Raw genomic sequence first — 27,950 nt, forward strand, 5'->3', positions numbered from 1 at the left:
CATCGGCGATTAGAGGAGCGGGGGTAGGAAGGGACAGCAGAGAAAAGGCACATTGTGAGATAAACAAGAGAGAGCTCTGAATGCGGGCCAGTGTTCCAGGATGTGTTGGTAATCGGGTACATTAGGGACCCCAGTCAGCAGATTAACTCCAGAACCTTCTCCCTCCCCTGTCCCCCTGCTGCTTTGATAAGCTGCTGGGGAGCCCTATCATTGGAGAGTGTGAGACATCAATCCAATTCTAAAGGGCGGCTCGTAAAGTTGAGTCCAAACTGCAGTGACATCTTGAGTGTTGAAGTGCGGGGGGAAATGGGTTCCTATTCATCCCAACTTGCCAAGATTGAGGATTTGCACGAAATTATCCAGGAGACCGGCTGTGAGTAAATCTGGGAACGATCGAGAGATTGAACTGTTGATTTATGTTTTTTGCTCGTTCAGCTGGATTTGTTCCAAGAGATTTCCTGTTGTTCTGTTGCAAAGCCAGAGACGGGTTTAAACAGAATTGCATTGAATACTCCAGTACCAGTGACTGCAACACTTTAGTGTTTGACACACCGTGTCTCTGTTACTCCTCGCCCCTCCCCCCATCGTGAACGGAACTTTTCCATTCAGGGTGGGTCTTGAAGGTTTGCAGTTTGGAACGTTTAGTTCGGATGGACTCAGTTCGAAAAGTACCAATGCTGCAGGATCGAGCACCATAGCAGGGGGAGGGAAGGGATTTTAAATTTCAGACAGTGGCTTGGCATGAGGATTGTGGTGTAAGTACCACTCGCATTTATATAGTGCCTTTCTGGACACCTCAAAGCACTTTACAAGCCAACGGGTGTAGCCACTGGATCAGGGACAGGTTACACACAGCAAGACTCCACAGGTAGCCACGTGGTGATGGCCACATTAACGTTTCTTGTTTGGTGGTGTTGGTTGAAGGATAAATATTATCCAGATTGGGGGGAGGGGGCGCAGAGGGAAGAGGGGAACTCGGCTGCTGTTCCACATCCACTCATGCACGGTGGCACAGTGGTTAGTACTGCTGCGTCACAGCTAGAGGGATCTGGGTTCAATTTGAACTTCGGGTGACTGTGTGGAGTTTGCACGTTCTCCCCGTGACTGCGTGGGTTTCCTCCGGGTACTCCAGTTTCTTCCCACAGTCCAAAGTTGAATGGATTAGCAGGGTAGACAAGGAGGGTTATGGGGATGGGGCCTGGGTAAGATGCTGTGCTGGAGAATTGATGCAGATTTGATGGCTGAATGGCCTGTTTCTACACTAGGGATTCTATGAAAAGCCTGTTGAAAATTTTGAAATCGCATTGAAGATCAGTAACACTGGTACTCCAATTTGAGATTTGCAAGACCGGTTCAGACCAGTTTTACTGGTGCCCTCCATTCCAAGTTTTACCGCTTTTTTTCCCCCTCCTGCGGGTAGTGCTGCACTGTGACAGTCATCCTCAATCTTGTACTCAAGTCATTGGAGTGGGATGTGAACCTACAATTATCAAAGTCCAGGACTGTGAAGGGTTTACACCAGAGGTACCGTTAGACCATAAGAAATAGGAACAGGAATACGCCATTTAGCTCTTCAAAACTGCTCCACCATTTAATAAGATCATGGCTGATCTAACACTCATTAAGCCCACTTTCCTGCCTTATCTACCTTTAATTCCCCAACTGATTAAAAACCTTTTAATCTCAGCCTTGAAAATGCTAAAGGTCTCAGCCTCCCCAGCTTCCTGGAGTAAAGGATTCCAAAGATCCATCACTCTCTGAAAAGAAATTCTTCTTCAAATCTGTCTTAAATGAGCATCCCCTTAATCTGTGACAATGCCCTCTGGTCCTACACTCTTCCATGAGTGGAAATATCCTCCTAATATTAACCCTGTCTAACCCCCTAAAAACCTGATGTTTCAATCATACCACCTCTCAATCTTCTGAACCCGAAGGAGTACAGACCCAGCCTGTTTAATCATTCCTCATATGACAGTCCCGGGACTATCCTAGTAAAGCTCCTCTGCATTGCCTCCAATGATAGTATATCTTTTCTTAAACAGGGCATTAAAACTGTACACTGAATCCTAAATGTGGCGTCAGTAGAACCTTGTACAGTGGCAGCAACACCACATTAATTTTATACTCAAGCTCCCCACAAAATAAAAGTTAGCTTTCCATTTACCTTCCCTATTACCTTCTGCGCCTGGCTGCTAAATTTCTCAGCCAAGTATAAGAAAACTGTGTGTGTATGTTCATGTGTGTGCACACGTGTGTGTGGATGGGTGGGTCCATGTGCATGAATGTGAGTGTGTGGATGTGTGCGCACATGTTTATTTGTAAGTGTGAGAATGTGTGAGTGTGCCTGCGGGTACGTGCATGTGCATATGTATGTGTGCATGCATATGCATATATGTCTAAGAGTGTATGCACATGCGTTTATTAACAGGGGGTTTGAATTTAAGAGCCATAGGGTGATGCTGCAACTATATCAGACCTTGATGAGACCACATTTGGAATATTGTGTGCAGTTCTGGTCACCTCACTATAAGAAGGATGTGGAAGCATTGGACAAAGTGCAGAGGAGATTTACCAGGATGCTGCCTGGTTTGAAGGGTAGGTCTTATGAGGAAAGGTTGAGGGAGCTGAGGCTTTTCTCTTTAGACCGGAGGAGGATGAAAGGGGACTTAATAGTTTACAAGATGATGAGGGGGATAGATAGATTGGACACACAGAGACTATTTCCTTGGGTGCATGTAGATTTTACTAAGGGACATAATTATAAGGTTCATGGTGGGAGATATAGGAGGGATGTCCGAGATAGATTCTTTATTCAAGAGAGTGGTTGGGGTGTGGAATGCACTGCCTGCTCTGATAGTGGAGTTGGACACTTTAGAAACTTTCAAGCGGTTATTGGATAGGCACATGGAGCACACCAGAATGATAGGGACGGGATAGCTTGATCTTGGGTTTGGACATACTCGGCACAACATTGAGGGCCGAAGGGCCTGTACTGTTCTATGTGTGATAGTGTGTTTGCAAATGGTGCACATGTATGTACATGCATGTATGTGTGCATGTTTATGCAAGTGAGGGTGTGCAAATGTGAGTATGTGTGTGGCACGTGTGTTTCTGCACATGTGTGTACATGTGCACACGTGTGTGTATGAGAGTGTGTTTGTACATGTGTAGTGTGAGTATGAGTGTTTTTTTTATTTATTTATTAGTGTCACAAGTAGGCTTGCATTAACACTGCAATGAAGATACTGTGAATATGCCCTAGTCACCACACTCCGGTGCATGTTCGGGTACACTGAGGGGGAATTTAGCATGACCAATGCACCTAACTAGCACGCTTTTCAGACTGTGGGAGCTTCAAACCCAGGTTCCATGCACTGTGAGGCAACAGTGCTAACCACAGTGTGCCATCATGCCATAGTATGTGTGCATGTGCAGGCGTGTGTGTGTGTGTGTTAGTTACAGGATTTACTTTGTAAACCTGTGTTTTCTCATCCCAGCTGCTGTTATTCTGTTTCATATTCTTGACACTATCATGGGAGCCTCAAGGTTGTCTTGTTTACATAGCTGCAGCCATAACCCTGCAGCAATCCAAAACGTACTTTGTGCTTATCGAGTTACTCCCTGGCCGTAAACTTTCACAAGGTGGGAGGGTGTGAGCAAGTTTCAGATTGCCTCTCAGGCCTATAGAGACAGGCAAAGCCTGCCTGTGCCTTCAATATATTGGCCAACTGTGCTTTACCCTCTAAATATGTGTGATTATGTTAATGCTAATTGCATTGATCACCAGTCAGTGGATTACAGTCTGACTTCTTGAGTCACATTGTGGTAGATGTTCCTTTAAGGGCAACACAGCAGAGTAAGAATCACATGGCCTGGATGACCAATTGGAACTCCAGGTGTGGAAGGGTCATGTGGCCTGGGGTGACCCTTACTCTGCTGTGATGCCCTTAAAGGGACAAGTCCCGCCCCAGAGACTTGACATAGTCTATGTTCATGCCTTACTGAGGGAGTGCTGCACTGTTGGTGGTGCTTACCATTGGAGGAGACATTAAATGAAGACTCTCAGGCAAGTGGGTAAGTTTGGCTATTTCAAAAGGGAGTTATCACTAATCTAGGCAGCATCTTTAAACATAGATTCTCTGGTGGTTACCACATTGCTATCTGTGGGAACTTGCTTAGTGTAACACATTCCAACACTAGCTACAAGAAAAGTCTTTCACTGGCTATAAAGATTTCAGATCCATCAGATTGGGAGCTGGGGACATCCATTGGACAGTGCTCATGGAGAAGGTTGGCTACCTCCAGATTGAGAACCTCTGTGAGATGGAAGGTGGTCCATTGGTGTTCGCAGGGGAAGGAGTTTGTCTTAGAAGGGAAGGGACTGGTTGGGTCTGTATTTGCTGGGGTTTAGAAAAGTGAGAGTTAATCTTATTGAAGCATTCAGGATTCTGAGGGACTGAGAGAATCCTCCTGTGGTGGAATCTAGAATGAAGGGGGTCCCAATTTTAAAATTACAGGTTTCCCATTTAAGATGGGGAGGGGGAGAAATTTATTCTCTCAGAGGGTCATTAGTGTTTGGAATTCTCTCCCTCAGGGAGCAGAGGAGGCTGGGGCACTGAACTTATTCAAGGCTTAATTTTAATTGACAAGGGACTCGAGGGTTACGAGGCACCAGACAGCAAAGTGCAGTTAAGGCTACAATCAGAACAGCCTTGATCTTATTGATTGGCGAAGCAGGCTTGAGGGCCGAGTGGCTTACTCATTGAATCATAGAATTCCTACATGGCAAAAAGATGTCATTCGGGCATCAAGTCTGCATCGACTTTCTGAAAGAGCATCCCACCCAGGTTCACATCCTTCCGCCCTATCCCTGTACCCCGTACACTTAGCATGGCTAATCCACTAACGTGCACATCTTTGGACACTAAGGGGCAATTTAGCATGGCCGATCCACCTAACCTGCACATCTTTGGACACTAAGGAGCAATTTAGCATGGCCAATCCACCTAACCTGCACATTTTTGGGACACTAAGGGGCAATTTAACATGGCCAATCCACCTTACTTGCACATTTTTGAACACTAAGAGGCAACTTAGCATGGCCAATCCACCTAACTTACACATCTTTGGACTGTGGGAGGAAACCGGAGCACCTGGAGGAAACTCACACAGACATAGGAAGAACCTACAAACTCCACACAGTCATCCAAGGCTGTTATTGAACCCAGGTCCCCATGCTGTGAGGGAGCAGTGTTAACTACTGTGCCACCTGTTGCTCCAATTTCTTACGATTTTATGTTCCAGGAAATAGGAGGTGGGGTCTATAGAAAGAAATGGGATTGGGTAGAGTGATGTTTTATATATTGGGAATTTGGACTTGGGTTGGATAGGAGTAAGTTGGTGCATTAGAATATTGCAGCATAACTGTGTCCTGTACTGGGACCTGAAGTATTATTTACTTTCTTTGCAAGATTACAGGGAGGAATGTATTTTTTCAAACAGGGAAAGGGGGGGGTTATATAGATGACTTACAAACGGTTACTAATAACAGCCATTCTTTTCAGTTTCTAAGGCTCATATCGGCCGCCTGTATGGTCGATATGAAGAGTTGGACAAGAACAACAGAGGAAAGTTGACGTAAGTGTCAGAAACTGATTGGTTATTAATGATGGAAACACGGCACCTCCCTCTGCACCTGAGCACAAGCAGTTAATAGCTGGGTTTTGGAGACCCAAAAGATAACGATTTGGGATGAGGGAACCAAAAGTAATATTTCCGAGTTTGCCAACGACAAGAAACATGGTGGGAATGTGAGTGGTGAGGAGAATGTTAAGGGGCTTCAAGATGATTTAGACAAGTCGAGTGTGTGGGCAAATACATGGAAGGCTTGATATAATGCAGATATATGTGAAGTTATCCACTTCCAGACGGAGAAACAGAATGGCAGAGTATCATTTAAATGAGAGATTGGGAAATGTTGATTATACAAAGAGACCTTGGCGTCCTAGTACAGCAGTCACTGAAAGCAAGCATGCAGGTACAGCAAGCAGTTACAAATAAGGTAAATAATATGTTAGTCTAGCTGTAAAGCAAAGCATCCTTCATTTCAAATATGCCGGATTGTGACTGGAACCTCACTTTGATCAGGAACAAAGGTCCTTTTAAAACCACACACAGAGCTTTTTGCATCTTTGTCTTCTTGCACTGGCACTTCAACCTTTAGTCCAGTTGCTTCTCCCTAGATTTCTAACATTCAAAGTGTGAGGACCCACCAGCCATGATTCTCTCATCTGCTGCACTAAAAAATTAGTTCATTGGAATGGGAGAATCGCATTTTGCTCGGGGGGGTGCTATATGCGGGATTCATGCAAGAGTTCGCGTCCAGCAAGCATCTCCAGGTGCCAGATTTCCAGTACGATCTGCTCCGTGCTGGAAATTGGTGGGGAGGCAGGATACGCATTTAAATGATATTTTAAATATCATTAAAATGTTGTTAGTGGGACTGAATGGACCTGAATTCTCTAGCCTTTCCCGCCTCGCCAGAGTGTTTCACTCCAGCCAAATGTAGACTAGCTCCCAACTCTCAGGGAGCTAGCAGCCCGATCCGGCTGGAATGTCGGGGAGCAATCGGGGACTCCCAGGGGGTTGGGAGGTGGGGAGTGATGCCCCTGGAGCATGGGCACCCTGGCAGTGCCAGCCTGTGCCTCTGGCACCACTAAGGGGCAAAGTACCCATGCCCAGGGGGCACCTTTGCACTACCCACCAGGTATGGGGCAGTGTCAAGTTGACGGGGCAGGCCAAAGGGTGGGGCATAGGGGGTGATCGGTGGGGATGGGGAGTCCTGCTGCCACTCTGCCATTGGGAGGGAGGCCCGCGATTCCAGTAACATAGTGGCAATGGGAGCCCACCCCATGCTGGGGGGGTGTGGGGTCTGCCTGCAGAGGGTTGATGGGGGGAACATCAGAGTTGGCCCTGGGGTCAGGGGGATTGCAATTGAGCCTTGGGAGGATTGGAGGGTACACTCACTCAAGCGTACTATCAAATAAATCGGTTGGACTTAAACCTGGTGTTGTCAGACTTTTTACTGTGTTTACCCCAGTCCAACGCCGGCACATCCACATCAGGATTGGAGGGGACAGCACTGTGGGAGTGCTGGGCTGGCCAGCAAATGGGAGGCTGACAATTTGGGGCTGCTGTCCATGCGCAGAGGCCTGTTGGCTTCAGCCTCCCGGGTGGGGGTAGGCCACCCTTGAAATGAAATGGTAGTCAGGCTGGTGGGCGAAAAACTGCAGCAGGCGACGGTGCAGAGGGACCTCGGGGTCCTTGTGCATGAGTCGCAAAAACCCAGCCTGCAGGTGCAGCAGGTGGTCAGGAAGGCGAATGGGATGCTGGCCTTCATAGCGAGGGGGATTGAATATAAAAGTAGGGAGGTCTTGCTGCAGCTGTATAGGGCATTGGTGAGGCCGCAGCTGGAGTACTGTGTGCAGTTTTGGGCGCCGCACCTACGCAAGGATATTTTGGCCTTGGAGGGAGTGCAGAGGAGGTTTACTAGGCTGATACCGGAGTTGAGGGGGTTGAGCTATGAGGAGAGGCTGAATAAACTAGGCTTGTACTCGTTAGAGTTTAGAAGAATGAGGGGAGATCTCATTGAGACGTATAAGATGATGAATGGGATGGATAGGATAGAGGTGGAAAGACTCTTCCCGCTCAAAAAAGACAGTAGGACTAGGGGGCACAGCCTCAAGATAAAGGGGGGGCGGTTCAGAACGGAGTTGAGGAGGAACTTCTTCACTCAAAGGGTGGTGAATCTCTGGAATTCTCTGCCCGTTGAAGTGGTGGAGGCTGCCTCGCTAAATATTTTTAAGAAGCGGGTTGATGGGTTTTTGATAAGAGAGGGGATTAAGGGTTATGGGGAGAGGGTGGGAAAGTGGAACTGAGCCACGACAGATCAGCCATGATCTTATTGAATGGCGGGGCAGGCTCGAAGGGCCAGATGGCCTACTCCTGCTCCTATTTCTTATGTTCTTATGTTCTTATGTTCTTTGTAGCACATAGACTGGGAAATTCTAGTGTAAACCCCCACTAGAAAAAAACGGCATGATTTATTCCAGTTTTCCCGCTAATTCAACACTTAGAATTTTTGGGGGAGAATTCCATCCACAATGTTCTTTTATCTTCTACTTAGGATCTTTTCTCAATGAACAAAATCCCAACTCATCAGCAATTTTCTCTTTGTAATGTCTGAACTTCGTTAGTTGTTGTGAGTTTTAAACAAAAAGTTTTGCACACGTGGATTCAAACAACAGATTTATGAAGGAGCTGTTGCCTCTACAGGGGACAAACTGAAAGTAAAGCAGCAGCTTGTGCAGCGCCCTAATGACATGTGATCAGCTCTTAAAGCAATCTGCATTCACTTAAATATATAAAACTGAGGGAGTTGCTGAGAGAGTTGAGGGGGGTTGCTGAGAATGCTGAAGGAGTACTGTGTTGCTGAGGGAATGGAGGCGGCGGTGAGGGTTGCTGAGGGAATGGAGGGATTACTGAGGAAGTGAATGAGTGATACACAACACCTCATTGTTCCATTGTGTGTGAAATGGTGCATGTGTGTGTAACAGTAACTGAACTCGGAATAATGTGAGGAATGTTTGTTGGTGTCTCTGTGAGTTACTGTACGGTAACACCCAAGCCTGGATTTGCTTTTCAGCCGGGAAGATTTTCTGCGAATCGGAGAGCTTGCTGTGAACCCACTCGGAGACAGAATCATCAATGCTTTCTTTCCTGATGAGTAAGTCCGCTGAAATCTCATATTTGTTTAGTTCATGTCTACATCTGAGCAGGAGGGGTCAATATGTATTTGGATGCATGCCCAGCATTCATGCAGCAGTATGTGTGTATGTATACCCCACATTTGGGCAGGGATAGATGCATACCCGACATTCAGGCAGCGGTCTATGTGCGTATAGTGTATGTTTGCCCCACATTCAGGCCGGGGTATGTGTGTGTAGGCCAGGAACTGGCAAATGGAATTTAGTGTTGGCAAGTGCGAGGTGGTCCACTTTGGTAGGAATAATGGTAGGAAGGACTATTACTTACATGGCGAAAAACTGCAGCAGGCGACAGTGCAGAGGGACCTCGGGGTCCTTGTGCATGAGTTGCAAAAACCCAGCCTGCAGGTGCAGCAGGTGGTCAGGAAGGCGAATGGGATGCTGGCCTTCATAGCGAGGGGGATTGAATATAAAAGTAGGGAGGTCTTGCTGTAGCTGCATAGGGCACTGGTGAGGCCGCAGCTGGAGTACTGTGTGCAGTTTTGGTTGCCACACTTACACAAGGATATTTTGGTCTTGAAGGGAGTGCAGAGGAGGTTTACTAGGCTGATGCCGGAGTTGAGGGGGTTGAGCTATGAGGAGAGGCTGAATAAACTAGGCTTGTACTCGTTAGAGTTTAGAAGAATGAGGGGAGATCTCATTGAGATGTATAAGATGATGAATGGGATGGATAGGATAGAGGTGGAGAGGCTCTTCCCGCTCAGAAAGGTCAGTAGGACTAGGGGGCACAGCCTCAAGATAAAGGGGGGAGCGGTTTAGAACGGAGTTGAGGAGGAACTTCTTCACTCAAAGGGTGGTGAATCTCTGGAATTCTCTGCCCGTTGAAGTGGTGGAGGCTGCCTCGCTAAATATTTTTAAGACGCGGGTTGATGGGTTTTTGATAAGCGAGGGGATTAAGGGTTATGGGGAGAGGGCGGGAATGTGGAACTGAGCCACGACAGATCAACCATGATCTTATTGAATGGCGGGGCAGGCTCGAAGGGCTGGATGGCCTACTCCTGCTCCTATTTCTTATGTTCTAAATGTACCCCACATTCAGGCAAGGGTTTGTGTGTGTAGATGTGTACCCCACATTTGGGTAGGGGTACGTGTGTGTAGATGCATACCCCACATTTGGATAGGGATGTGTGTATGTAGATGCATATCCCACATTTGGGCAGCGCTCTATGTGTGTATTGGGGCAGGGATGTGTGTGCACATGTGCCGTGTGTGCCTGATCGATCCAATCGCCACACATCAGAGTTCCGAATACAGTCTGTGTTCGAGCTTGTGCAGCACCCTAATGACATCATCACCAAATCATGTGATCAGCTCTTAAAGCAATCTGCAATCACTTAAATATGTAAAACTGAGGGAGTTGCTGAGAGTTGAGGGGGTGCTAAGGGAGTGCTGAGGGCGTTGCAGAGACAGTGCTAAACAAAGCCAAACTATTCCTTGTGTTAAGAACATAGAACACAGAAAAACTATAGCACAAACAGGCCCTTCGGCCCACAAGTTGCGCCGAAGATATCCATACCTACTAGGCTTACCTGTAACCCTCAATTCTATTAAGTCCCATGTACTCATCCAGAAGTCTCTTGAAAGACCCTATCGAATTTGCCTCCACCACCACCGACAGCAGCCGATTCCACTCACCCACCACCTTCTGAGTGAAAAACTTACCCCTGACATCTCCTCTGTACCTACTCCCCAGCACCTTAAACCTGTGTCCTCTCGTAGCAAACATTCCAGCCCTTGGAAAAAGCCTCTGAGAATCCACCTGATCGATACCTCTCAACATTTTATACACTTCTATCAGGTCACCTCTCATCCTTCCTCTCTCCAAGGAGAAAAGACCGAGCTCCCTCAACCTAGCCTCATAAGGCATTCCACACAATCCAGGCAACATCCTTGGGAATCTCCTCTGCACTCTTTCAATGGCTTCCACATCCTTCCTGTAATGAGGCGACCAGAACTGAGCTCAGTATTCCAAGAGAGGTCTGACTAGGGTCTTATAAAGCTGCAACATTATCTCCTGACTCCTAAACTCAATCCCTCGATTGATGAAGGCCAGTACACCATACACCTTCTTAACCACATCCTCTGTCTGCGAAGCCAATTTAAGAGTCCTATGGACACGGACCCCAAGGTCCTTCTGATCCTCTACACTGCTAAGAGTCTTACCCTTAGTATTATACTCCTTCATCCCATTTGACCTGCCAAAATGGACCACTACACATTTATTCAGTTGAAGTCCATCTACCACTTCTCCGCCCAGCCTTGCATCCTATCTATGTCACGCTGCAACTTCTGACATCCCTCCAAACTATCCACAACACCACCAACCTTCGTGACGTCAGCAAACTTACCAACCCATCCCTCCACTTCCTCATCCAGGTCATTTATGAAAATGACAAACAGCAAGGGTCCCAGAACATATCCCTGGGGCACTCCACTGGTGACCGACCTCCATGCAGAAGAAGACCCATCTACAACGACTCTCTCGACTTCTGCAGGCAAGCCAGTTCTGGATCCACAAGGCAACAGCCCCTTGGATCCCATGCCCTCTCACTTTCTCAAGAAGTCTTGCATGGGGGACCTTATTGAACGCCCTGCTGAAGTCCATATAAATCACATCTACCGCTCTTCCTTCGTCAGTGTATTTAGTCACATTTTCAAAGAACTCAACCAGGCTCGTAAGGCACGATCTGCCTTTGACAAAACCGTGCTGACTACTATTGAGCATAGTAAACTTTTCTAAATGTTCATAAATCCTGTTCCTCAGAATCTTCTCCATCAACTTACCAACCACTGAGGTTAGACTCATTGGTCGGTAATTTCCTGGGCTATCCCTATTCCCTTTCTTGAATATAAGAACCACATTCGCAATCCTCCAGAACCTCTCCCGTCTCCATTGACGACGTTAAGCACCTCTGCTATTTCTACCGGTTCTATACAAACTTTCCCACCTTCACATTTTATAGTTCCTATTCCTTCACATCTCATCCTTTTACTCTTCACATATTTGTAGAACGCCTTAGGGTTTTCCTTAATCTTACCTGCCAAGGCCTTCTCATGACCCCTTCTGGCTCTCCTAATTTCCTTCTTAAGTTCCTTCCTATAAGCCATATGCTCCTCTAGATCCCTAACATCTCCTAGCTCTCTGAACCTTTTGTATGCTTTTCTTTTTGACTTGGCTCATTACAACTTTCGTGCACTACGATTCCCATAACCTACCAAAACCTTTCTGTCTCGTCAGAACATTGTTGTGCAGAATTCTAGACAAACATTCCTTGAAAATGTACCTTATTTCGGTACTTTTTCCTGAGAACATCTTCTTCCAATTAACTCATCTAATTTCCTTCTTCATGGCTTCATATTTCCCGTTACTCCAGATAAACACTTTCCTAACTTGCCTGATCCTATCTCTTTCCAATGCTAGCGTAAAGGAGATAGGCTTATGATCACTATTCCTACTGAGAGATCTGACACCTGTCCAGGTTCATTAGCCAGCAACAGATCGAGTACAGCTTCTCCTCTTGTATGCTCATCCACATACTGCGTCAGGAAACCCTCCTGAACACACCTAACAAACTCCTCCCCATCCAAACCCCTTACCCTAGGGATATTCCAATCAATGTTTGGGAAATTAACACCTCCCATCACAACAACTCTGTTATTACTACATCTCTCCAGGATTTGTTTCCCTATCTGCTCCTCAACATCCCTGTTACTATTGGGCTGCCTATAGAAAACACCCAGCAAAGTTATCGACCCTTTCCTGTTCCGAACCTCCACCCACAGAGACTCCATAGACAATCCCTCCACGGCGTCCACCTTCTCTACAGCCGTGACACTATCCCTGATCAACAGTGCCACTCCCCCCCTCTTTTACCTCCCTCCCTGTCCTTTCTGAAACATCTGAAACCCGGCACCTGAAGTATCCAGTCCTGTCCCTGAGACATCCAAGTCTCTGTAATGGCCACCACATCACATTTCCAAGCAGTGATCCACGCTCTAAACTCATCCACTTAATTCACCACACTCCTGGTGTTAAAATAGACAGTCTGAGTGCTCCCCTTCTCCATCACCCGTCTATCCTCCCTCTTACACTGTCTACAATCCTTCTCTATTTGCAAGCTAACCTCCTCGCTCCCAGTCACCTCATCTCGATTCCCTCCCACCAACCTTTCCAGTTTAAAGACTCGCCAGTAGCCTTATCCAACCTTCCTACCAGGATACTGGTCCCCTTGCAATTCAAGTGCCACCTGTCTTTTTTGTACAGGTCACACCTGCCCCAAAAGAGGTCCCAATGATCCGAGAACCTGAATCACTGTCCCCTGCTCCAGTCCCTTATCCACGCATTCATCCTCCACCTCATTCCATTCCTGCTCTCACTTTCCCGTGGCACAGGCAGCAATCCCGAGATTACTACCTTCGCATTCCTCCTTCTCAACTGTCTACCTAACTTCCTATATTGTCTTTTCATGACCCCTTCCCTCTTCCTACCTATGTCAGCGGTACCAATATGTACCACTACCTCTGGCTCCTCTCCCTCACACCTCAGGATTTCTGGGAGGCATCCTGGATCCCGGCACCAATGAGGGAAACCACCATTCGAGACTCCCATCTGCCTCCGCAAAATAGCCTGTCTGATCCCCTCACTGTAGAGTCTCCAATTAATACTGCCTTCCTCCTCCTTTCCTTAGCCATCTGAGTTACAGGGCCGGACTCTGCTCCAGAGACACGGCCACTGCTGGTTCCCCCAGGTGAGCTGTCCCCCCCAGCAGTACTCAGACAGGAGTACTTATTGTGAAGGGGCACATCCGCTGGGGTGCTCTCTATCACCCGAGCTTTCCCCTTCCTGACCATTACCCACTTGTCTGCCTCCCATGGCCTCGGTGTGACCACCTGCCGGTAGCCCCTGCCTATCACCTTCTCATTTTCCTAACCAGATGAAGATCCTCGAGCTGCAATTCCAGTTCTCTAACACGGTCCCTCAGGAACCACAGCTCGGCACACCCAGCATACCTCACCCTCATAGTTTCCGTATTTTAAGGAACGCAGAAAAAAGTAATTAAGAATTAAACTTACCCTGCCTCGCCCTTTTCGCCTAAGCCGTTTAGTTCTCGCTCTGCTCCCAGCTCACTCCGTGCCCGCTCTCAACGCTGCCCGCTGTATAGAGTGGCCTGCTGTTTAAACCTCCCGCTCACCCACTGGCTGACGTCAGACGCCTGCACAGCCTCGAGGAAAATAAAACTCAACCTCCCAGAATCCTCTGCGGCCGACTTCCGGTTCCCTTAGTTTGAAAGAAAAACCCGCGAAAAAAAGGGAATAAATAAATAAACACCAGTACTATGGGTACTCTCAGCACTCCTGCTAAGAATCTCTCCCTCTCTGTCCTGCTCCAGCCAAACAATGAGAGAACAATGTTAAGAGCGACAGTCACAAATGTCACAGATTTACAATAACTGGTCAGGTAAGGAACAAAGAGAATTTTTTTAACCCAGTGAGTTTATGATGATCTGTGAAATTATTGGAGGCTGGACCCCCCATATCCCAGATATTCTCTCTTCTACCTTCTTCTGTTGGGAAAAAGATACAAAAGTCTGAACTCACGTACCAATCAACTCAAGAACAGCCTCTTTCCTGCTGCTGTCAGACTTTTGAATGGGCCTACATCACACTAAGTTGATCTTTCTCTACACACTAGCTATGATTGTAATGCTACATTCTGCACTCTCTCATTTCCTTCTCTATGAACGATGTGCTTTGTCTGTATAGTGCGCAAAAAACAATACTTTTTACTGTATACAAATACATATGACAATAATTAATCAAATTAAATTCCTTTTCAATGGCGAAGCATTGAATGGTAACAATTCTCCAGGCTTTGGGAGAGAACAAGGCGATGGGATGGTCATGTGGAGCATACCCAGCATGGAGCAGTTGGGCTGAATGTCCTGTTTCTGTACTGTCAATACTTGATAATAAAGAGCTGGACTAAAGGTACGCTTCCCGAGGGATGTTCTCACCTCTCCTGTCTTTTGGAATTGTTTAAAGGAAGCAGTTTCTGGATTTCCGATCGTTCGTCCGGATCTTGGCGTGCTTCCGGCCCACAGTCAAGGAAAAGTTTGCCGATCCCAATGCCCCAGAGCCAATTAACAGCCGGAGCAATAAGCTGCGTTGTAAGTACTGGTTTACTGGACCTGTCCACGGCTTTACGTAAAGCTGATTGCTCCAATACAACCTATGACCCTCAGCCTGGTCCCAGTCGAGCTCTGGTGGCGAGTTGTTTGATAACCTTGCTATTTCACGGGACCTCACTACTCCCATCGTATCAATCACGGATCACCTCTGATCACTTCCTTGCATCATTCTCCACCCAAATCCTCTTTCTAATCCTGTCTCTGACCCCTGAAGGAAAACTCTCCACCAATTTACTTACAACTTTAAGTTAACATTCTGCCCATCTAGACTTTGACTCTCCCTCCACCACAACGTTCCTGACGCTACTGACTGCTCAGCCACACATTCATCTCTTCCTCTGATACCCAACTACCCATAAAACCCTCAACCTGGCCAGACCTCCCTCCCTGCAACCCCCATCGAATGGTCCTCATCTCCACCTCAAACCCAAGGGAGGCAGACTTGGGTGGAGATAGGAACCAGGAGCAGAAGTAGGTAAATTCAGCCTTTCAAGCCTGGTCTGCCATTCAATCAGAAGCTGCACCCATCCAGGCAAGTGGGGAGTATTCCATCACACTACTGACCTGTGCCTTGTAGATGATGGACAGGCTTTGGGAAGTCAGAGGGTGAGTTGCGCAGTATTCCTAGCTTCTGACCTGCTCTTATAGCCACTGTGTTTATGTGACGAATCCTGTTGAGTTTCTGGTCAATGGTAACCCCAAGAATGTTGACGAGCTATTTCTTTTACTGCTTCCTACTGGAGTATCCTTACTGTGTGACGAACATTGTAGCAGAGGAAAGTTCATCGCTGCTTGGTGTTTGTTTTGTAAGTCCTGAAGAGTTGCCAAAGATTCGGGACATGACCGTGGCAGAAGATAAAAACAAACTTATGTCGTTTGATTGTCCCCCTGTCTTTTTGGATGCTGAAACGTATTGGCAATGGAAGACAGAAGTAGAAATGGGGATCTGTGCCACTACAATACTGAGGAGAAAGCAAGGTATGGCCTTGGCTTTGTCACTTCCGGCCAGAAATAAGATTAGGACCAAAGTGTTTTCTGACTGAACTGCAGATGGATAAAGAAGAGTTTCAGCTCCTGTTGCAACTTCTAGATAAGTTTTACCGAAAAGATGGGTTTTTAGAGAATTATGAAGGGTAGATGACTTTTGACAGTTTAGAAGACAAGAAAACCAGACCATGGAGGAATATATCATGGATTTCGATAAGGGCCATAACAGACTAATGAGATTTAGAATGGAGATTCCAAATGCGGTATTGGCCTTTAGATTGCTGGACTATGCATGTCTGTCTCAGATGGATAGTCTTCTGGTTATGACTGGAGTACAATTTAAGGAAACAGAGCAGAGCCCTTCTTTGATCAAATGGTAACATCTTTAAAAGAAGCTTTTCGAGAAACAATCGTCCCGTGCCATTTTTTTAAATTCAGATCAGATTGCCATAACACCCAATATTGAGGATTCAGTGGAAGCTCAGCTGTGTGCTTGACTAAATGATACACAAAGGGCCCCAAACAGAGACAATTACATTAATAGACCTGATGTTGAAACCGGATATAACTGGTTTGATAACAGAGATGGAAGACACACATGAGAGGCTGTTAAAAAGCACTTAAACCAAAGAAACAGTAAAGGGAGTTACTATTTTCAATGTGATGTGCCATATCACTACACAGTGAATTGTCCAAAAATAAGAAACTGTCTTTGAAGCTACACACGAAACAAAATATGTAGAAACCAACAGTAAAGAAAAGGACCATTGGTCACAGAAAAATTGAGCCTAATAATAATGATTGACTCTTTTAATTGTGCAGTGCTGGATAATGGATATACGTCAACTATATGTGGCAAAGATGAGCTAAATTACTATTTAGGGTTCCTTAATCATAAAGATCGAAAGAAAGTTAAAGAATGTGAGAGTTCCACCTGTTTTGATTTGGAGATGTTAATATTTTAACTTCTTCCAAAAGGATGATACTCCCATATAGAATTGAAGGAATCAGATGTTGTTTCAAGTGACATACCTTTGATATTAGGCAGTTCTGCCATGAAAAATGTACAGGTGACTATAGATTTGAAGCATGACAAAACTGTGGTAGTTTGGAGATGTTTAGATCTACATTTTACAAGGTCAGAACATTATTGCCTTCCCATAAGTAAACCGAAAATGTCAATGCAGACGATTCATAGCACATTACTGTCAATTAATGGACAAAAAGATTATTTTGAAACTTCATAAGCAGTTTACTTATCCAGCACCACACAGACCGAGAGCGCTGCTGCGGGGTGCAGGTGTGCTAGATAATGGCTATAATGATCTCATTGAGCAAATACCATCCTAATGTGAGATTTGTACAAAATATAGAGGGATGCCTCTGCGCCCAGTAGTGAATTTACCATTGGCTCAGGCTTTCAACAATGTAGTGGTGGTGGATTTGAAAGTTTGGGATAAAAACAAAGGCATCTATTTACTATACTTCATGGACTTGACCATCCGGTTCAGCATATCATAGAATCCCTACAGTGCAGCAGGAGGCCGTTCAGCCCATCAAGTCTGCACCGACCACAATCCCACCCAGGCCCTATTTCTGTAACCCCAAATATTTACCTTGCTAATCCCCTGACACTGAGTCAATTTAGCATGGCCAATCAACCTAATCTGCACATCTTTGGATATCTAAGGTGATTTATAACAAAGATAAAAAGATTATTGTAGACAAAATTCTGACTTACTAGATTGGAACAGGATTGGGGGCACCATTTAAATTCCTGATGGACAGTGGTGGTGAATTTGTGCGAATATGTAAATGTTGTGGTGATGCACACTGCAGCAGAAAGCCCATTCAATAATAGCCTCTGTGAACAGAATCATGCAGCATAAGATTTTGGCCAGTCAACCAGGCTGTAAAATTCACATTGCATTAGTGTGTGTGGTGCATGTGAAAAATTCATTACAAATGTGAGGAGCTAGGGTCCATACCAATTGGTATACAGGAGGAACCCAAGATTATCATCAGTATTGACAGATGCTCCTCCGGCATTAAAAGAGACAAGCATTAGCTCCATTTGTTCCGCACATTTGAATGCCTTGCAAGCTGGGAAAATGGCTTTTATAAAGTTCGAGGTTTCATAGTGGATACCGCGAGCCCTAAGGTATCACATAAGACCATCAGGGGAACATTTTAATAAGATAATAAGGCCTACTGTGAATGAGTGGAAAGGGCCAGGTAAAGTGACAGGGACAAAATAGTTACCATCCCTGTCCGATACGGTAATCATGTAGTGTGAGCCCACCCTTTGAGAATAGTGGAGATCGATTATGAATTTGGAACATCTGAACAAGAGGCACCTTGTACCTCACACACACTCACCTTGGGCAACTATGATGTTCAGACAGCTATAGAGAAGAGGGAATATGATGATCAGCTAACAGTGAGGCAGGAAATGAAGCTGTTACTTCAAAGGTTCAGTTACCCAAAGTGGGCATCGTATTGACCCGAAGGGTCAAGTGAGTGAGGGGATGCCTCTTTAATCAGGTGAGCAGGAAAAGCCTCAGAAAATATAAACACTGATTCAACATCCAAGAGTGAGGGTAAAAAGTGAAGGCTACAGATTGAGAAAATAGGGTGAAAAAGTGGAAGCCAAAAAAGCAAGATTTAAGTTCTGATGATGAGTCAATGAGCACTCGTGAACCCAGGAAAAGGTCACAAACCTTATGTTAACAGATAGAGGTCTGAGAGTAGCAGTCCTGACAGGACCAGATACAGCAGTGGAGGCCGGAGTTTAACAAGGAAGGTTCGGAATCATAACAGTGACAGGAATAGGAGTAAAAGTCCCCATGATAGGGAAGTTGTGGTGGCTGATAGGGAAACTGTGATGGATGCCAATTAAGTGGAGGTTGTGGAAATAAGAGAGGCTAAACAAAAAGAATTGGACAGTTGGAAAGCGTTTGAGGTGTACACTAAGATACCAGACGAAGGGCAACTTGCTTTGTCCCACTGGTGGGTTTGCACAGAGAAGGTTTTGTAAAATGGGACTTATAAAGCAAAGGCCAGATTAGTAGTCCATGGGTACAGTTGTAAAAACTGTACAAATGCATGTACAGATTGACTCTGCATCAAAGGTTTGGTATTTTTCTGAATTGCTAAAAACCATGTCTGGTTAAAAGCAGATCCTGTAATGTTCTATTGGACATCTGAAGGAGAATTGGCTGGAGTTTTTGTGATGCACGCTGCTTTTTGATATCTCGCTCTTGATATACGACAAAGCAAATCTGGGATAATGATGAATCAACGTGGATATTGAGATAGCATTGTTGCTTTTCCCATAACCAAAGAAAGGTTGTTGGAAGAAGAGGAACCAGCCAACAAATAGGAAACAGAACTGATGAGGAGTATGATAGGACAGCTAAATTGGCTATGCATGCAGTATATTGTCCTAAAGTTAAGTATTATGTTGAGGCACGCCAGAGAGATCTTGCAGACAAATAAATGTGTAATTAAATTCCCAGCACTGGGAGATCTGGAAAACATGAAGTTTGTTCTGTTTAGTGATGTTTCACATTCCAATCTACCAAATGGACATTTGAGCAGTACCAGATTCGTAATATTCTTGGTAGGTAAAGAAGGAAAATGTTGCCTCTTGGCTTAGGAAGCAAAGAAAATAAAAAGGGTAGCCAAAAGTACATTGGCAGCTGAAACCGTAGCATTAGTGGAGGCTTTGGATATGGGGACATATCTGTCTGACACATTAACAGAGTTATCTTTCATGGCAACATCGGGAAAGAAGGTACAAATTGAGTGTTATGTGGACAATGTTCACTTGACAAAAAGTGTAACAGAAAAGTGACTGAGAATTGATTTGGCTAACATTAAACAAATGCTGGAAAACAAGGACGTTTCAAAGCTCAACTGGGTTGGTGCAAATCTACAATTATCCAACTGTTATACTAAAAGGGATGTGAGTACCAGAAGGTTGTTGAGAATACTTGAGGATGCTTACCTAAAATTAATTTGAAAAAAGGGGGAATTTGTTTTAATGTAACCAATGACAAAATGATGTGATGGTCAGCTGACCTGGGATAAGTCGAGAGCAGATGGGGATTGGGGGAGCATTTGTGGCCTAAGTGGTGGTGTAATGAAGTTTCTTTATTGACTTACTTAGATTTATTTTAAAGTTAGTTTTTTTATTGCTTACTACTGGAGTATTCTTACTGCTGAATGAAAAGGGTGGTCAAGGGTTCAGTGGCAATGAGAGGGACGTGTTTAGTAGAGGGACAGAAAGAGCAGGTAAACAAGTCAATGAGAATTCCTGTCCCTGGGAAAATCCACACCATCACTGTCACCTCTCTCCCAGGACCCCCGGCTTATAAAGTGACAGCAGGTATTCCCCACCACCACCACCACCCCCCTCTCCAAGTGGTGCGCAGGATTAGTCTCAATAGCTTTCATTGATGCCAGTGTTCCTTAATCAATCAGAGATCAACATGGATGGCATGGTGGCACAGTGGTTAGCACTGCTGCCTCGCAGCACCAAAGACCCGAGTTCAGTTCCTGGCTTGGGTCACCGCTTCTATGGAGTATGTACGTTTTCCCCATGTCTGCGTGGGTTTCCTCCGGGTGCCCCGATATCCTTCCACAGTCTAAAGATGGGCAGGTTAGTTGATTGGCCATGTTAAATTGCCCCTTAGTTTCTCAGGATGTATAGATTAGAGGGATTAACATGGTAAACGTGTGGGGTTATGGGGATAGGGCCTGGGATGGGATTGTTGCCAGTGTAGACTCGATAAGCCAAATGGTCTCCTTCCGCACTGTAAGGTTTCTATTGTTCCTAACACCAGGAACCTGGGTTCAATTCCAGCCTAGGATCACTGTCTATATGCACATTCTCCCCGTATCTGCATGGGTTTCCTCTGGGTGTTCCAGCTTCCTCCACATTCCAGAGATGTAAGGATTAGGTTGATTGACCCTAGTGTCAGGCGATGTGGGGTTACAGGAATAGGACTTGGGTGGGAGTGTGGTTGGTGCACACTCGATGGACTGAGTGGCCTCCTTCTGCACTGTAGGATTCTATGAATTCACACAGGCTTCAAGTGACACTCTTTCTCTTTCTCATTTCAGTTGCGTTCCAATTGTATGACCAGGACAAAGATGGAAAAATATCTAGAGAGGAACTTATCCAGGTAAAGAACATGTCAGATAATAGAGTCATAGAGATTTACAGCATGGAAACAAGCCCTTTGGCCCAACTTGTCCATGCCACCCAGTTTTTACCACTAAACCAGTCTCAATTGCCTGCATTTGGCCCATATCTCTCTATATCCATCTTACCCATGTAACTGTCTAAATGCATTTTAAAAGACAAAATTGTACCCATATCTACTACTGCCTCTGGCAGCTTGTTCCAGACACTCGCCATTCTCAGTGAAAATATTGCCAGTCTGGACTCTTTTGTATCTTGCCTCTCTCGCCTTAAACCTCTAGTTTTAGACTTCCCTAACTTTGGGAAAAGATGTTGACGATCTACTTTATCTGTGCCCATATGAATGCATCAAGGTAATAACAGACTGAGTCTCTTTTCTTGTGAATCACTTAGCATCGGGGGTGACCAGTGGACGTCTATAAAATTCTGAAAGGTTTTGGTGAGTGGATACAGAGAGAATGTTTGCTCTCGTGGTGTAGAGCATAAACTAGAGGCCATCAATATAAAATAGTCAGCAAGAAATCCAGTAGAGGATTGAGGAGAAATTAGACAAGGTGTAATTTCAATGGTGTCTCAATATCATTGGCTGGAGGAAGCCAGAATGATTTCTGGTTTGTCCTGTGCTGTGCTTGTCAACACCAATCGAGGCTGTGTGAGATTAACCTCCTTCTACAGTGTCTTCTGCGCAGCCTCAAACTACAGGTTGTTTCAACTCAAACAAACAAACATAAAACAATGTTAGCATTATGTTAGGGTCAGCGTTGGGCTGGTTTATTCGACACTATCTCAGTGTAAACTTGGTAACAATGACATTTTAGTCAAGATATTTGTCTGACATCAGTGTGTACACTATCTCTGAAATGGATAGCAGGATCCCATGTGATTTCTGGTCCATTTTCAGACGATTGAGATGTAACTACGATCGCTGGCACACTACCCCAGTCACGGCACATTTAACAATGCAGATTCTAGTTCCAAGGAGACTCCAACTGGGGATTTCGTTGGAAATACTGCCAGTCTTCACAGCAACTTGGCTGGAAGTGGAGTGTGCACTCGATTTCCAAGCAAATGAGCTTTCATCCTCCAGGGGACAGCGCTGGGACAAGGGAAGCTTCAAGATAATTCACTCCCCTAGCCTTGGAAAGAAATGAATAAACTGCTGTGTTTCTCTATGTAACAAAAAAGCTGTCTGAATGGTAAAGGTGATGTTATCAGGCATTCCTTTAATATCCGAGTGACAGCAGTATTGTGTCCAGTATTACATTCCAAAGATGAGCGGGTTAGGTTGATTGGCCATGCTAGTCCCCCTTAGTATCAGGGGGATTAGCAGAGTAAATATATGGGGTGACATTGGGATTAGTAGGCAAATATGTGGAGTTACGGGAATAGGGCCTGGATGGAATTGTGGTCAGTGCAGACATGAAGGGCTGAATGGCCTCCTGCACTGTAGGAATTCTATGACTATCCCATTACACATGAAGCCACAAACATCTGCGTTAACGGGGTGGGGAGGGAGGCGGAGGTGCATGCATGTGTATTGGGGAGGGAGGGAAGGAGGAAGCATTCAATGAAGGGGGGAGGCAATGCCGGTGCTTTCTGCTGAGGAGGGAGAGACAGGGAGGTGTTGGTGTTGATTGTGGTGAGGGCGAAGAGATCCTGAAACACCCGTGGTGGGATGGAGGCGGGGTGGGGGGGGGTGTTGTTTCTTGATCTGATTGGTCCATTTAAAAACAGCGTCCCAATCTCAGTGCAGTTGGCTTCCCCAGCCTGTTTAGGCTCCACCCTCAAGATGATAGCATGATACACACACCCACTTCTTGACAATGTTCAGAAGACCTGAAGAGAAACACACTGATTTTCAGTCAGACGCTGACCATTTTTTGGTAAGATTTTTGGTAAGATTCGACCTGTTGTATCTAGGGTTGATGAGGTGTTCCAGCCCCCTGTGGGTCCCATTGGTAGTAGTCATCTGGTCACAGAACAGCTCTCTGTATCTGGAGCAAGTTCCTTCATTAAATCATGCCTGTCACAGATGCACTATGTCAGTCTGATGAACATATCACAAAGATTTTTGATTTGATTTATATTGTCACATAAATATTGTATTGTAGTATACAGTGAAAAGTACTGTTTCTTGCATGCTATACAGACAAAGCATACCGTTCGTAGAGAAGGAATTGAGAGAGTGCAGAATGTAGTGTTACAGTCATAGCTAAGGTGTAGAGAAACGTCAAATTAATGCGAGATCAACTAAATCAAAAGTCTGCTGGCAGCGGGAAGAAGCTGTTCTTCAGTCAGTTGATATGTGACCCAGACTTTTGTATCTTTTTCTCAACGGAAGAAGGTGGAAGAGACAATGTCCAGGGTGCGTGGGGTCCTTGATTATGCTGGCTACTTTGCCGAGGTAGCGGGAAGTGTAGACAGAGTCAATGGATGGGAGGCTGGTTTGCGTGATGGATTGGGCTACATTCATGACTTTATGTAGTTCCTTGCGGTCTTGGGCAGAGCAGGAGCCCATACCAAGCTGTGATACACCCAAAAAGAATGCTTTGTATGGTGCATCTGTAAAAGTTGATAATGATGTGGCGATGCCAGCGTTGGACTGGGGTGAACACAGTAAGAAGTCTGACAACACCAGGTTTAAGTCCAACCGATTTATTTGATAGTAAACTCACAAGCTTTTGAGGTTTCCCTCTTCGTCAGGTGAATGGAGAGCTCTGACCTCTCACCTGACGAAGAGGGAAACCTCAAAAGCTTGTGAGTTTACTATCAAATAAATCGGTTGGACTTAAACCTGGTGTTGTCAGACTTCTTACAAAGTTGATAATAGCAGGCATGCCAAATTTCCTTAGTTTTCTGTACCCCTTTCATCCATGATATTGGTGACAATTTCTTGACAAATATCTTTGATTAGGTTCTCCGGATGATGTTGGAGGCACAGGTTACTGAGGACCAATTGGAGAGCATCACTGATCGGACCATTCAGGAGGCTGATATGGATGGAGACGGTGCCATCTCATTTGAGGAGTTCCGAAAGGTACTTGCATCACCTGAATAACTAACTGCCTCCAGTCAAATGATGGGGATAGCCCATTGGTCAGGCAGGTTGCTCAGTTCACTGCACAGTGAGAAGCCACACAGTTCAGGGAGGTCACAGGGTCAACATGCTCCTTTGATAAAATAATTCATCTCCGTCTGGAAGTGCTAGAATTTTCCTGGGGAAGGGGGGAGATAAACCCAAGTCCTGCAATGAACCACTGCTAGCCAGTTCCCTGTGCATGCTGGATGGCGTCACATCTGCCATGGTGCCCTTCAACTGTTTGGCTACTCTGCCATGTCTAGGCTGAGGCCAGAAAAATCATAAAAATCATAGAATCTCACAGTGCAGAAGGAGGCCATTCGGCCCATTGATTCCGCATCGACAACCATCCCAATCAGGGCCTATCCCCATCACCCCACATATTTACCCCACTAACCCCTCTAACCTGGACATCCAGGACACTAAGGGGCAATTTAGCATGGCCAATCAACCTAACCTGCACATCTTTGGACTATGGGAGGGAACTGGAGCACCCGGAGGAAACCCACACAGACACAGGGAGAATGTGCAAACTCCACACAGACAGTGACCTAAGCCGGGAATCGAACCCAGGTCTATGGAGCTGTGAAGCAGTTGTGCTAACCACTGTGCCGCAGTTTTGGTTTACTCTTTTCCCCTTCCTTATTTTGCAATCTTTATCCCTGTCCTTTTCCAAATCCAAGCGCTGTTTCTTTTCTCATCCATGTCGACCTCTGGATATTAACCAGATATAGTCACAAATCCTTATTACCCTTATGGGGGGGTATATTGTGGCACATAGTGGACCTTGAACACATGTTCGAAGACTAGGGAACATTGCTGGGTCTGGTTAATAGACTTTTTATTAAGTTACATCAGTGAGACACAGCCCCTTAATTAATATCCAGTTAATACTCATCTCAGGAAACTGCAAGTTTATCAACTTCATTGCTCAGGCTAAGCAGGGTCAAACTTCCCAAGCATTCCAGTATATCATCTCTTTCATGACTCCCATGGGTGCCAATCAGTCATTTGGTGACCTTCATAGGTCGCACTGGTCCATTAATGGCTTGAGTTATTCAGATTCTTCCACGTGCAGCCTCATTGGACTCTGTGGTATTAAACGCGCTATCTCACCCGAGTACATCCAGAACACAGGCCTATTCACACCAAGCTCTTCCCCTAGCATTTCCCAACTGCCTATGTTACTCCTCCCATGGACAGTTAATGAGTTACTGGCTCCTATTGCCTAGGCTTGACCTTGTGTAACCTTTGCAGAATGAATGTAGTTGCTATGGCTGGTTACCTGATGGAACAGCCCCCCTCTGCCCCGCTTCACCCTCTGTCTGCAGTGTTTGCTTTAGTCAGTTGGTAGCACTCTCACTTCACAAGGTGTTCGGTTCAAGTCCCACCCCAGAATCCTGAGCACCAGTCGACACTCCAGCACAGTACTACATGTGCGGCACGGTAGCACAGTGGCTAGCATTGCTGCTTCACAGCGCCAGGGACCTGGCTTGTGCAGACTGTGTGCGGAGTCTGCACATTCTCCCCCATGTCTGCGTGGGTTTCCTCCCATAGTCTGAAAGACGTACTGGTTGGATGAATTGGCTATGCTAAATTCTCCCTCAGTGTACCTGAACAGGCACCAGAGCATGATGACTAGCAGATTTTCACAGTAACTTTATTGCAGTGTTAATATCAGCCTACTTATGACCCTAAACTTGAAGGAGTGTTGTATTGACAGAGGTGCCATCTTTCCAATGAGGCTGCTTGTTGGCTAGATGTAAAGATTCCATGACACTGTTGTGAAGAGGAGCTGGAAGGGTAGAGGGATGTTCTCCCTGGACGATGTTTACCCCTTGGTCAACATGACAAAAGCAGATAATTATCACATGGCTGTGATAATTATGTGGGATCTTGCTGTGTAAACTGGCTGCCCAGCTGCCTACATTACAGTCATGACTAAACCTCAGAAAGTAGTTCATCGGCTGTAACATGCTTTGAATAGCCCAATAACCATGCAAAGCACTATGTAGATATAAAGTCATTCTGTTTCTCTTGCCTTCCTCCAGTCATTGGAGAATATTAATCTGGAACACAAGATGAGCATTCGATTTCTTCAGTAACATCGGGACTCTTGCCACGAGGAAAGTCTATCCTCGGTGTGAATTCCTGAGAAGAATAAATGGACGGAGATTGTGTGCTGCTAAACTGCCATTGGGAGATTTGTATGTTGTTATTCAGATTTATCCACCACCACAGTTCCTCTGAGTCTCTCAGAGTTGTCTGAGGTTATAGTGGGACTGGTAGATTCTGCCCTACTTTCTCAGTCAGTGTTGAGTCCTCTGTTGCTCTGGTAGATTGGAAATAGGGAATTGTAAATCATTTCAGCATTCTGGGATCGGGAAGCCACAAGGTCAGCCAGGGTTCTAACCCTCCTTCTTGTTAATCAATGGCACTCTTGATTGTTATTCAATGGCGGTGACTGGGGTCTCATCCGCCAGCTGGAGACCCAGCAAGAGGCCGACAAAACCCCCAAATCAAAGCCATGGGGCGGAGACTCTACCTTCCCTCTTCACCCACTTCCATGTCACCTCACCCTTGGTTAGCACTGCTGTCTCACAGTGCCAGGAACCCGGGTTTGATTCCCAGTTTGGGTCACTGTCTGTGCAGAGTCCTCCCCGTGTCTGCGTGGATTTAACATAGAACATAGAACACTACAGCACAAACAGGCCCTTCGGCCCACAAGTTGCGCCGATCACATCGATACCTACCAAGCCATAGAACTATCTGTAACTTCCAATGCCAATAGATCCCATGTACTCATCCAGAAGTCATTTAAAAGACCCCAGTGAGTTCGCCTCTACCACCACCGACAACAGCCGATTCCACTCACTCACCATCTGAGTGTAAAACTTACCCCTAACATCTCCTCTGTACTTGCTTCCCAGCACCTTAAACCTGTGTCCTCTCATAGCGACCATTTCAGCCCTGGGAAATAGCCTCTGAGAATCCACCCTATCTATTCCTCTCAACATTTTATAAACGTCTATCAGCTCGCTTCTCAACCTTCGTCTCTCCAGGGAGAAGAGACCTCGTTCCCTCAACCTATCTTCATAATGCCTCCCAATTCAGGTAACATCCTTGTAAATCTCCTCTGCACCCTCTCAATAGCTTCCACATCCTTCCTGTAGTGAGGCGACCAGAATTGCGCACAGTACTCCAAGTGGGGTCTGACAAGGTCTTATAAAGTTGCAGCATTACCTCCCGACTCCTAAACTCAGTCCCTCGATTAATGAAGGCCAGTACACCATACGCCTTCTTGACCACATCCTCCACCTGCGAGGCCGATTTAAGAGTCCTATGGACCCGGACTCCAAGATCCTTCTGCTCTTCAACCCAGCTAAGACTCCTACCCTTGATATTGTACTCCTGCATCCCGTTGGTCCTGCCAAAATGGACCACTACACATTTATCCGCATTGAAGTCCATCTGCCTCTTCTGTGCCCAGTCTTGCATCCTATCTATGTCCCGCTGGAACTTCTGACATCCCTCCAGACTATCCACAACACCACCAACCTTCGTATCGTCAGCGAACTTACTAACCCATCCCTCCACTTCCTCATCCAGGTCATTTATGAAAATGACAAACAGCAAGGGTCCTAGAACAGATCCCCGGGGCA

General features: G+C 45.8%; 1 protein-coding gene across 1 annotated transcript; it reads left to right on the forward strand.

Annotated features, from left to right (window-relative positions):
* chp2 (calcineurin-like EF-hand protein 2) lies at positions 1 to 27,863 on the forward strand. Its single transcript, XM_080181944.1, has 7 exons — positions 1 to 373; positions 5,565 to 5,637; positions 8,705 to 8,785; positions 14,868 to 14,992; positions 21,128 to 21,189; positions 24,124 to 24,246; positions 26,340 to 27,863. The coding sequence occupies exons 1-7, from the start codon at positions 307 to 309 to the stop codon at positions 26,391 to 26,393; spliced, it is 585 nt and encodes a 194-aa protein (XP_080038070.1). The 5' UTR covers positions 1 to 306; the 3' UTR covers positions 26,394 to 27,863.
* The last annotated feature ends 87 nt before the right edge of the window (positions 27,864 to 27,950 follow it).

Source organism: Carcharhinus amblyrhynchos, unplaced genomic scaffold (genome assembly GCF_965287045.1).
Source record: "Carcharhinus amblyrhynchos unplaced genomic scaffold, sCarAmb.v2.hapA scaffold_44, whole genome shotgun sequence".
Classification (NCBI taxonomy): domain Eukaryota; kingdom Metazoa; phylum Chordata; class Chondrichthyes; order Carcharhiniformes; family Carcharhinidae; genus Carcharhinus; species Carcharhinus amblyrhynchos.

Coding starts and splice junctions, on each gene's coding strand:
- chp2 (XM_080181944.1), top strand. CDS start 307: ATGGGTTCCTATTCATCCCAACTTGCCAAGATTGAGGATTTGCACGAA. Junction 8,786..14,867: donor AATGCTTTCTTTCCTGATGA/GTAAGTCCGCTG, acceptor AATTGTTTAAAG/GAAGCAGTTTCTGGATTTCC. Junction 14,993..21,127: donor CCGGAGCAATAAGCTGCGTT/GTAAGTACTGGT, acceptor TTCTCATTTCAG/TTGCGTTCCAATTGTATGAC.